Source organism: Cryptomeria japonica, chromosome 4 (assembly GCF_030272615.1).
Source record: "Cryptomeria japonica chromosome 4, Sugi_1.0, whole genome shotgun sequence".
NCBI lineage: Eukaryota > Viridiplantae > Streptophyta > Pinopsida > Cupressales > Cupressaceae > Cryptomeria > Cryptomeria japonica.
Window position 1 is genome coordinate 494,822,244 of NC_081408.1, and position 12,855 is coordinate 494,835,098.

Consider the following 12,855-nt stretch of genomic DNA (forward strand, 5'->3'; position numbering starts at 1 on the left):
TCAAGGCACAGAATGGGTGGTGTTTGTGGCATACTCTCAAGCTCAAAGGCTTGATATCTGTTTCCTTAAAGAGACTATCAGCATTGTAAATGGCTCAACCAAATTGTCGAAAACTTCTAGGTCAATGGACTTAAATCATATTTACTTGTTTATTTAAAGTGTCCAATTTATGTACACAAATATAAATTTTTTCATGATTTTTTTATTGTACCATATGGTTCATTCAACAAGGTAGAGTTTTTGCCCTATTAATCTGTATTCTTTGTGTAAGCAATGCAGGATTTTCTGCATCTTTCTTTGGAATGGAAGATTGCACTTGTAAAGCTAGAAGCATTGGTTATAGTCTAGATTGACTGCTAGAGAAACTTGTATGGAATGAAGCACTTCTGTATTTTGATCCTTGTTAGCTCTTTGTATGGATACCAAAAGTGAAAGAAAACTGATATACATGGTTGCATGCAGATGACCAAAACCTATCAGGTGGAGCAGGAACAAATCAAGAAAATTGTCAATGCTGGACATATTAGCTATGAAGCTCTTGCAGCAACTGCAGCAACCTCTCTAATTGTTGGGTATATCTCTATACATTTTATTTCTTACCAAGATATTATCTAGGACCAATTTGTAGCTTCCAATATCCTTATTGCATTGAGAGTTTATTTTCATTCATTCATTTTCATATATGGGACTAAAATGGATATCGGTCTGCTAAGATCCTTTCTAGATGTTTCTCTTGGATTGCTTTAAGGTTTGTGTTAAGTTAGTTGTGAGATTAGTTATTGAATATATTGCCCCTTTTTTCTGCTCTGATCCAAATCACCACCAATTTTAAACAATACATTACTTGTCAGATTACCATCAATTTATTTTTTAAGAAAAGATATTTTAAAAATGTAAATGAATTATTGGTTTACTGGCTTTATAACATAATAGAAATGGTTTTCTTTTCCTTTTTATTTGTTATCATCTCTAGAGTTAGGGATTAAGGAGCATAGAAAAAATGACAGAAACCCACTTCTGCATGAGGGTTTAATCCTTTTAAATATGGAGTATGTTAAGGCCCTCCCATCTGTTGAAGTTTTAGTCATTGATGTCAATTGAGCTGCTTGAGCAGCTTAACCTGCTTCAGCTGTGTGAGTGTGTGCTTGAGCTGCTCGTATGTTAGTCTGAGCTATTTGCTTTGTGCCTGCTTCAGAAGTGTGAGTACTTATTTGTTCCTTATCAGCTGCCACTTCAAAATTCTTGCTATGTCATCAGAACTTGTGCCAAATCAGCCTTGAATAGTCAACAAAAGAATAGTGGTCTACTTTCTTTTATCCCTATTATTCTCTGTGCTGGGTGCTATTTTTTATGTCTGCCAAACTTTGAATAGTCTTGTGGGACCTGTTTCTTTTTTAAGCTACAAAGTTCTTATGACTGAATATTCATGTGAAGACGTGGAGCTGGCAGAGTAATACGAATTGTGTTCTATAGGGTGAATTGTATTGTGTCCCATTTTTTTGTAACATCTTTTTCATTATAGTTGGCGGTTCCTCAAATACACAATGAGGCCATTTATTCATTTGCATTCAGACTCGTCTCTTCTTTTACGGAGACTGGAGCTTATGAAGTCCATTTCATTTTATGGTTTGAATTCCTTTTGTGGTGGCTCGACATTTTTAATTATCTGCAGCTGGGCGTTTTTTCTTCAGCGTCTAATTTATTTGCCTTTGATGTTTTTATAATGAGATGGCATCAACTTTTAAGGAGCCTGCAATGGTGGGTAAAAGACATGGAGTTAAACTCACAGACCATGATTCTGTGCGTAGCCTGCATGCAGTGGTGCGATGATTTTCCAGCACTGGTGTTAATTTATGGCAGTGAGATAAAAATTCGAGCTGAGGTGCACTGATTTTTTATTTTTTTGGGCAGCTATGTACAATTTGGAGCAGGTCTCTATTTTGTAATCGTATCATTTGGAGGCAGTCATCTTGATGAGTGTGTGCTGTAATGCAGATATCGGCTTAAAAACTTCTTGAAGATTAAAATTTCTGGAGGAGTTGTGGTTATTTATTAAGTGCGCTGAAGATTCTCTTGCTGTCAGGAGCCATTTCTGGAGGAAGAACATTGACTTTTTATTTCACACAACAATCATTTTATGCGGTAAAAAACTCAGGGCATTTCTTGATGGATGTGGTGTTTGCTGTTGTTGAAAATAGGAGCAATTAAAAGATCAGGCAGAAGACGTTTTGTCTAGGAGCCGTTTTTGTGTTATCTGCGAAGTCACGCTAAAAAAGGGGTATGTAATGTTCAGAGTATATTATTGTAGAGTGTGTTATGCGGAAAATAAGTGAGAGTGTTGAAGGTGTTCGGATTTTTTATTGTGTATGCAATATTGGGGAATTGAAGAATAGTCTACCTTGGTGAAAAAAAAATTCTTTCTTTAGTAGCTGTGTATATTCAGCAGGGTCTAATTTAAAAATCTGGGGTTGCTGTCATTAAGAGGGTGATTGGCTTCTCTGGAAGCTGTTCTGGTCATGCAGACCTGAAAAATTTGATGCTTATCACTCAAGTGAGGGTCAGAATCTCTTCTTTAAAAAAAAACATTTAACAGTATATGAGAGTTGGAGCTCTCACAGAGGTTGGAGCCTCTGTTTCAAGAATTTTAGTTGATCAGAGATTGGTGTCTCATTTTCATTGAGTTGGTGCTCAGTTTGTAATCTGGGTTGTAGCCCATTGGGTTGGTGCCCTTTTTGAAATAGAAGAAACTTTGAAACGTGTTTTTTTACCTGAAAGGGTTTTCCATGTGATATATTTTGTGTTCTTGTTTTTGATTATGGGAAAAACAGGTTTTAAGGGGACCTGAAACCCCTCACAACAGGTTTTGAAGGGACCTGAAACCCTCAGATTTTGCCGGGATCTGGAACCCACAGATCATAGCTGCCATAGAGAATAATCCATGAAAACCAGCAACCCAAACACAACTGAGCTGACAAAAGCCAGCCAGACACCAGCACTGCCTTAGATAGGAAAAGCCAACTAGACACTTAAGATATGATCAATACAAAACATGCTGGCCACACCGACTAAGCTACAGTCTCAAACTTAAGAACAAATGACGAGGGTCAACAGGCACCCTCAACCAAACTACAGGGATGTTCCTGGCTCCCTTAACCTGAGATAAAGACTTAAGACAACAAAGAATAAATCTAGCCCATAACCAAAAACAACCACAATCTGAACTGGGCCCTTGAAAACTATCAACTTCTAGCCAGAGAAGATAACACATAACAAGCAAAATAAGTTGAATAGAAACATGGGGATTTCGGAAGGCTTCCCTAACCTCATAACTGGGTTTTGAAGGGACTCCCAGAACCACAAAAAAGGGTTTTGTAGTGGCTCCCTCAACCACTTTGAGCCGAAATTGAGGTCTAAGTATAACGACATCCAAGCTAGCAAGCATCCCCGAAATCCCCACCTCAATAGGAGAAGACAAGGATCCATCAACTAGAATATCGTCTGCCTCAAGAAAATAAACCTCTGAAACTGAAGACATCCAATGCTCAAACCCAGAAGCAGACCACCAACGACCAGGGTAATCCATGGTCTTCCCCTTACTCCTGCCATCAGACATCACAACCTTCAAATCCACCTCAATAGGACTGGTAGGAAACAACCCAACAGGTTGAGATGTGAGAGACAGGAGCCGGACCAAGGGGACAGACAAGGAAAGACCCACAACAGGGCATAAAACCCCCTCCAGAGAACCAAATCCAATTCCCATGGCACAAGGCATCCCAAAGGGAAAAGATGAGAGATACTGCCAGGGTCCGAGACAAGAGGAACCACCACCACATCCCAAGGGAGAGGAACAAAAGCAACTACAAAAACCTCAGCATCACCGAGCAAAGCAGAGACCGGCGCAACACCCAACACAGAAAAGACAAAGACCTTTTCGCACTGCTTGTAGAAGCCAAGCATCACCTCGCACTCCCACCAGCACCAACGCCACAAGGAAGAATGGAAAACATCGACAAGTAAAAGTCTCTGTCGACAGCAAAACAGAGGAACTGGAGACTGCAGAATTGCAGATGAATCGCAAGGGCCAGACCCCCTCCAAAGACCTTCCACACAGGAAGAAGTCTTCGCAAGCCAGCCACAGGCAACACCAACTGCAGAAGCAAGGCACACAACACCTCAAGAGCCATGATCGACAAGGAGAATGCGATCCCCACACAAAGGAACCACCACACCTCTCCCGCCGCAAGCAAAGCCTTCAAAGATTGCAGCAGAAGCAGACCCATTAGCAGCAAGGTAGACAACTGAAGGACGTCGAAGAAGGAAACCGACCCACAATGGGAGGAGATCTTCCTCCCCTTCGCCATCATCATCCGCAGAGTCCTATGCCGCCTCAGACGAAACCCTCAGTCCGCTTCTGCTCTCGCACATTTCAAAAGGTATAGATATTTTGTGTTCTTGTTGTGTGCTATGCTGTTATCTTCATATCTCTATATTTGATGATTTCTAAGTTTGCTACAAATATTAAAAGTTATAACACTGATTCACACCCGCCCCCCCCCCTCAGTGTTATCTGTGTGACTTTCACCATTTCCTTTGAAAGGGAAAAGCTAGAAGATTATCTCGCCATCTCTAGAAGTGAATGAGGAGCCGAGTTTTGATACTGAGTATGATACAAATACAAAGGATGAAGACCCAGAGGAAGAGGAGTGGATTACTGAGGGCAATGCTTCTTCTTCTTAGGAGAAGGATGCTTCCCACCTCCCCATGCTGTGAAGGGTAAGAATAACAAAAGGAGGGAGAATGAGGGTGAGTGGGGTTTTAGAGGTGCGGTTACTGGGGGAGGCAAGAGCAAGAAAAGAAAGAGGACATATGAGGATTTCTCGGGTTCTAGAGGTTTAGTTTTTGGAGATGAGACTCTTGCTAGCGAGCATTTCCCAGGGGATGAGGATCAGAACCCTAATGGGGAAGGCCATGACAATTCTGCTAAAGGTTGCTTTGGAGAAGACCATGAAATTTCTGGTAATGGCAGCTAGGGGGTGCACTCTTCCCCTCCATCTCCTCCTTGGGGTGATGAGGAAAGAGCTTTAGGTCCTCCTTTTTCTAGAAACATGTAGAAGAATTCTCCTATTCTAAACATTGAAAGAGAGGACTTGGATGACCTGCTTGGTGTTGCCAAGGATGCGGCGGCAGGCCAATTCAAAATATCTAAGTGGTTGTTTCTTGAAATCAACCAAATAAATGTTAATATCCATTCCATGAAGAGCGAGATTGAATCTCTTGAAAATGGAGATGTTAGTTTTAGAACAGGGAAGGAGGAGAAGAAAATGTTGATGATTACGGAAAATGTGGCCAAGGATGTCAATGTCCTAAAAATTGACTATGAAGGGCATATTGGTGCGCTGGAGACTAACATGAAAACTATTAATGATAATCTCATTAATCTGGTCAATATGAGTTACAAGATTATCCATAGCATTGCTAACACCATTAATACCTTGGTGGATAAATGGTAGAAGATGTAGGTTTCCAAATCTTCTAATAGTACTTATATTGACCTGGGCAATGTTGATAAGGGTAAATAGGTTTTGGATGATAAGGGTCTGTGTGCAAGCAAGCTAAGATGGATATTAATGATATGAAGAATTTGGCTCAAAATCTTGATCAGTTGGAGGCTGAGGTTGCAGAAGCCCTCAAAAATCTCTAGTAGTTTCTTGTTGGTTTGCTTCCTGTTCTCGTGTGTTGGTTCTTTGTTTTTGTGCTTTTGATTTGTTTCTAGTCGTTGGCTGTGTTTATCTTTATGGCAGCATTTTGACTTTTGTTAAAGGGTTTTAGGTCCCTTCAAAACCTATTTTACCCTTAATCAAAAACATAATAGAAGAAGGCAATGATAGGATCTAGAAAACAAAGTTCCAACAAGTGTAGGTCCTTTGAAGACACCATATGCTTGCTGGTTCCTATTTTATTGCTTTTTTAATGGTAGCAGTTTGTAGGACTCTTTCCATTAAAACCTCAAAATATAGTTGAACCCTTAGCAATGTTGGTTGCGTAATATTTTGCAGAGAACTGATCTCAAACATTTCCCTGCTGATTTGGTTTTAGGGTGTATGGGTCATGGAATTGAGGATCAAACAGAAAAACATTCTGTGGGGTTATCAGATGGCCCGATTAGAGGATAAAATCGTGCTTTCTATCCAACCAAAGTATTTCTTATCTCTTACCAAATTTTGGCAGCCAAGAAGAACAATATTTTTTAGTTCTTAAAAGTAATAGAGAAGTCTTCTTCTAATGGAGAAAAGTTTGGCCCCTTTTCTTTAGGAAACTAGGGGGATTTTTGGTTCCTCCTGCATATCCTTCATCTTTCTTTTCCCATATAAATGAAGCTCAAGATTAAGATAGATATAGGCAAATCCTCTCTATGTATGTCCTTTTTGGTTGTGGTACTCTTTTATGAATGAAGCTTTGTTATCCTGCTTTTGTGACAGGTTACAATGTAGAAGTGAAAACAAGTGAAAAGCATATTAAAAATTTCCAACTCTTGACCATGAAAGTGCCTAGCAATTCAATTGTATGTTCCGTTGGCATGATTATTTGTCTTCCCTGATAAATCTGTAGCTTTAGTTAGGATGTTCCCTATTTTCTTTAGTTTACCTACCGTGCATACAAACATACCAATCATATTACACGTTCCACCCTAGGTGAATGCTTTGATACTATGACATTATTAATGCATTTATTGTCTTTGCCTCTATAAAAGGTCTAAATAGGGCTCTATAAACAAGTGGCCCCACTAAAACTCCTCCATTTATTTTACATAACAATTAACTACTTGTAAAACCTCTAAATTCAGTACTAGCATGATGATGTTTTAAAACAATCCATTAGAGATGCCTGAGGAATTTATGTCAATAATCTCCTTTTTGGCACCTTGGAAAAATTTAAATGTATTGTACCTTTTCCCTACTGACATTTTCAAGTTTTGATATTACTCAGCTTCATAAAATCTCTAAATTCCCATTTGAGATTTCATACTAGCAACAATACTAGACTTTGACCTCAAGTACCAAATTTGGACACAAATCAGCATGATGACAGGTGTAGATGCATTCCCCATGTCATAACATCATGGTCTAAGAACTTGGACTACTGATTGTCATAACTATCTAATGGAATATGTTTGTTATAGATTTTCCTTGTAACAACTAACAGGTAATTGTAGTCTATAACATGGAAATGTCTGGTTAAAGAAAGAACAGAAGAAAACAGAAAGGAAGTACATAGGTTTTCCTAATAACAACAATATTTGGTAGGCTTGGTGGATACATGCAATTTTAATGCAGTGAAGCAGAACGAAAAAAGTGTTTCCATCATGTGTTGAAGTGATATCAAGATAATTATGAATGAATCAAAAGCACTGAAAGAAGATAACAGCATTTTATGAGATACATTGTTTAAGCATGACTACAACAAAACTTTTAATGCCATCACTTGTCAATTAATCTCATAAATTGTATAGTCTTTTTAGGCTGAATTTGTGCCAAGAATCTTGTTTTATGTTCATGGTGGATATCAGTTACATGCTGTAACAGTGACCACTCTTTTTTAAATCAAGGTCAATGATTCTTTAACTGATGCAAAGATGTAGGTGCATGTTTAGTTCAAGAGTATCGAGTGAGAACTTGGACTAACAAAGAAAGTCAACCCAAATCCTGGTCTTTTGATGCACAATCATAAAATAGTCCTAAATTGTTCTTTTGGTATATTTTCCATATTTAGTTAATCTTCACTAACACTCTTCAGTCCCCTCCATAAGTCCTTTCTCTCTGATGTCTCAAGTTCCATCTCTACTTTGTTTCCTGCACGAGACCCTTGTATGGAACTCTTTCCAATTTTTTGTAGACTCATAGCTGTGGGTGGAATTCTATTCCTTGATAGATACTGTTTCTTGTTGTTTTCTTCAGCTCTGTTATCTGATTTCAGATGGAAGTGTACCATAAAATGAGCATTCTATGTATAGTAAGGCTAGAAAGTAACATACACATCATGGCAAAAACTATGGAATAGTAAAGCATGGTCAACCATTTTGCATTCTTGGATTCAACTTGGAATTGGCAGACTAAAAATTTTCCGACTCTGCAAAACTTGGCAACTTAAAAAATACTTAAATTTCTTAAACAAATATAAAATTTCTGAAAAATAAAGCCAGAAAATGTATCAAATGAGCCTGGTGGGAGTTTGGGGGTAGTGTCCTGTTGATGTGTTTTTTGTACACGACCAAACATAGAATAAAATACCCAAAGGTATCTTATCCTCTCTTGAATAAAGTCTCCGAATGCTGAAGATGTCGCAAAAGGATCAATCGGGATGACTTCAAGGTTTTGCTTTGTAGGATCTCTACTTGTGGATAAGCACCAGTGGTCGTTGTGTTTGCTGTTTCTTCAAGGGGCCTTACGTACTTTCAGAGAAAGCTTGTCCGTGTTACTTCCTTTCAAATGAGGGAACACAATTTTCCTAATGCTGACAGATTTTCAAAAATATCAAAAGGTAAGGGTTTCAAGGAAGAGATACGTAAACTATTCCTAAGAATGACTCAATGAAGGCTAGACTTGATAAGATTCTACCAATTTCAGTATCGCCAAGAGATTACAACTCTACTGGAATTGATGCGATTTTCTATGGGGATTCAATAACTTTCAAATCATCAAGGATATAGATACCATCAAGGAGATATATATCAATACCTCTAATGATGATTGAATTCTTAATCAATCTCAGTGTTTCTAGTTGACCACACAAAGTGTTCTTACAATCAGTAAGAAGCTAGTGGTTTGGAATGTGAATCTTATCAAAGATCAAGCACAACAATTCGTCCTTCAAACTTAAAATTTAAATGCTGTTTCAATTGAAAGTGATTCAAGAAGATAAACGATAATGAAGATAGCCACAAGTATTGCAATAAAATACCATAACTTCAATATTTAATTGATCTCATAACCAAATGGACAACAATTGTTCAAATTTCTCTCCTCACTACTCAATTTTGCTACAACAATAACTTACTTCTCTCCAACTTTCTAACTTTCTTCTTTACTCTATAAACTCTCTCTCTAACCCTTAAAAATGAAATGAGTGAGGGCTTATATAGCATCCTCAAATACAATGAACGGCCCAGATCGAAAGAAGATCAATGGCTATGATTCTGACACCTAAACCCTAATTAGGGTTTGTTACAAAAAAGTCCCCATTTAGATAAACATTACTAATCCATACCCAATAAAAAATTGGCACAAATACCAAGGAGACAAACCAATAGGAATTAAGTTGCCACATCATCCTATAACAACTTTTCATCTAGAACTTTGTTCCCTTTCCTATGCTCTTTCTTAGCATATTCAATGAATCTGGACACAATTCCCTCAATCTCAGCAATGGGTATCTCAGGAAGATTCTTCATTCGTTCTTCCAAGTGAAGGACTTGATCAAAAGCAGTGAGAAGAGTCGTCTCCCATCCAGGTTCAAGCTCTTTGGTCTTCTCAATCAGGAACATAGTAGTATACATTTGATCTTGTTGCTTTTCTGTGATGATGTTCTCCTTCTTGCAAAAGATGACCTTGATTCTATCCTCCAACTCTTGGATGTCCACATCTGTCTCGATCTCGATTTGCCTGTCAAGGATGGTACACAACCCCTCGAACACCTTGTCTTGAATTGGATGGATGATGCCTTCAACTTGGCTGCATCTGGTGTGTTGACGTCTTCAAAAAGGACTTCCTTCATCTGGAGCAGAGCTGACCATTACAGGAGGCTATGGGTTCCTCCATCCATTATCTTTTCTTGCGTCAGAATCCGTCTTGGTGTTTCTCTTATCACTTGTAAGATTGGGATGATAACATTTTTAGGGTGAGTGAATGCAGCCACAGTTATCATTAGGTTATGGATAATCTCAAGGACCTGGATAGCTCGATGAACTGTCTTCATCATTTTTGTTGCAAATTCAACGGCTACCTTGTGAGATTCATCAATCCAAGAACTCATGAGTTGAACTAGGTTCTTCGCCCTTTCTGCCTCACTTATTGATTCAAGAGGAAGTGCATGTAAAGGAGATATTGCTGGATCCTGTCGTCTCAAAGGCTGGTTAAGATGGCTAAAATAATTCCTCCAAGCACTGACCTCCTTTTCAAGGTTCTTATTCTTTTCCACTTCCTCTTTGAGTTTGTCTTTGAGTGTTTTCAGTGAATCGGTTGCTTCTTCCATAGCCTGCTCGGTGGTAAGTGGACCAAGATCAAATGTTTCTAGATCGTATTCTTCTGCTAAAATCTCATCCTCATATTTGTCCACCACTGGTGTAGCTATCTGCAATTTTCTGGATCCTGTCTCATCTCTAATTACCTTTGACATCTTCGTGGCCTTCTTCTTCTCTATTACTTCATGAGAATTTCCTATAAGGCTTTCCAAGTCAAATACATCTTCTTCCTCTTCAACCACAACTACCCTTGTCAGCCTCTCTTTCAACCAATCAGGAATGGCAGATCTTGTTTCCCTCACTTGTATTTCTTTAGGTAGAGGTCTATCTTCCCGGAAAGGACATGTTGCTTCATCATCATTCTTTTCTTCATGCCGCTCATTAGCACCAACTTGGGGAGATTGACTTGATGAATGCTGAGGTGTCTGTCCTTTCCCTTGTTTATCATTCTGTACCATGGATTCCATAGACTCATCAATTTCATATACTTTCTGCCTCTGATCTTCCCCTTGACTTGCTTCCTTTTCATGCCTAGAAGATGTGCTTGGTGGGCGATCAGGATTCGTTTTCTGCTTCTTCTTGGAAGGTTCTCTCTTCTCAGATCCTTCTTTCCTCTTTGAGCCTTTGGAATGAGAAGTATTCTCACTCACACTTGCTTCTCCTTCTTCTGGTCTTGCTTCCAAGGTGAATGTCATAGATACATTCTGCTCCTTCAACTTTTGATGCTGTACATCCACCCATCTGCGAGTGCAGGATAAAACGGGAGCCATCAAAGCTCTCAAGTCTAAGACCTCGGGCTCATTCCAATCTATCTTCACTTCTTTGTCTTCCTTCTCATAGGATGATTGGAGGTATCTACCATTATCCTGGGCTTGATCGGCTACTCTATAAATTTTGCATTTCCTGATGAGATCCAAAGGCAACTTGGAATGAATCTTTCTTTTGACCTCAACATCATCTTGGACATTCATCCAAAAGTCCTCCACCTGAGATTCATGCCTGTACTTCTTCCCAACTGTTTCTTCTATATGACCATGAGGGTCAAAATTCTCTCTTGAGGCAAAGGATGTGAATGAGTATAGAGATAATTCCTTCTCTGCATCTTCCGCGGCTTGAGTATTAGGACACACTTCAACTGAGTTCCCTAGTATGATGGGCACGGGAATTCCATTTCCATGCTTGTGTCTGGATGCCTTCGCATAAGCTGCCAATTGTCTAGTCACCTCAAGTAGTACTATCCTGTCAGTTCGATATCTTGGCAACATGTAGGGAGGTGAAGGACACCCATGAACTCTGATGTATGTGAATTTTGGAAACTGAATGAACCATGCACCATGCTTCTTCACAAGCTCTTGTGCGTCCATAGACAGTCGATTGTGAATCCCACCTTGCAATATCCTAGTAATATTCATCGTGAGGGTATCATTGACTAACTTGTAGTCACTTCTAGGCGGATGATGTAGTTGATCATAAGAATCACAAACTCTTATTTCTCCGGGTCCTCTTCCAACAACTCCTCTGTGAGGTAGTCCTGCATACTCAAAACCTCTGATCAAGGCATATACAACATATGAACTCATGTGGAATGATTTGGTAGGCCTTAGTCTTCTCAACTGCATGTCCAGACTGTTGCTAATGATTCTAGCCCAATTGAGCATTCCCTTTCCTTGGACAATCAGTTGTATGAAGAAGAACATCCATTTATCAAAGAAGAAAGCTTGAGAAGCACCTGTGACCCGATTAAGCAAGGTTATCAAATCCTTGAACTCTTCTTGGAAGTCGATTCTGTGCGGTGTATTTGGAATCTTGTTCAAGCGAGGCCTGCTCTTGAGTAGCCAATTCTTGTTGATGAAGTTCAGGCAGGAATCAGGATCATCCTCATAGATCGACCTAGCTCCTTCTAGACTTTTGTAGACCATGTCTTTATGTTCCGGGAGATGAAAAATCTCACTTATAGCTTCCTCCGAAAGATAGGCCAAGATAGTTCCATCATCGGCCACGATCGTTCTTGAGTGTGAATCATAGTGCCGGGCGCACTCGATCATCAACTCATGACACTTGACTGCGGGAGGGAAACCTGCAGCTTTGATGATGCCAGTCTCAATTATCTTCTTTGCAACAGGTGATGGCTTTCCGATGTAAGGGGCCTCTCGAAACTTCCTCACATTGAAGTTTCCTAGGTTGGTGTCTCCGACATTACTCCACTTGGACATGATCCTGGTCTCCAATTCGTTGTTCCTCTGATCTTCCGTTGACGAGAGCCTGGCGAGTAGTAGATCCTCCGGCTTTGGGGGTCGTCATTTGATGCCTACACAAAAACTTAAAATTAGTCTTTGAGCATAATATCTTAAAGTATAGGATCTAAGACCTTTCAAGGCAATAATTTAGACATTAATTTGAAAATGACATGATAAATCCAAGAATTATAAACTTTCAAATTAATTATGAATGAAATCAGATTTTACAAGACTTGAATTTTAAAAGATTGCTATGAAATCAAAATAAGTCTTGAATAAGAACTTCAAAAAAAATTGATTCTTCATACCTCTTCTTTGAAAGCTTAACTATCAACCTTGGAAAATGAAGAAAAGGAGATCAAAATTCGTTGGATAAGG

General features: G+C 39.2%; 1 protein-coding gene across 1 annotated transcript in view; it reads left to right on the top strand.

Moving 5' to 3' along the window:
• Positions 1-12,855, top strand: part of LOC131060375 (uncharacterized) — an 81,169-nt gene that overhangs the window by 43,298 nt on the left and 25,016 nt on the right. The window contains exon 4 of the mRNA XM_057993568.2: positions 463-572. Coding sequence (XP_057849551.2) covers positions 463-572 — 110 coding nt within the window. The remainder of the gene's footprint in view (positions 1-462; positions 573-12,855) is intronic.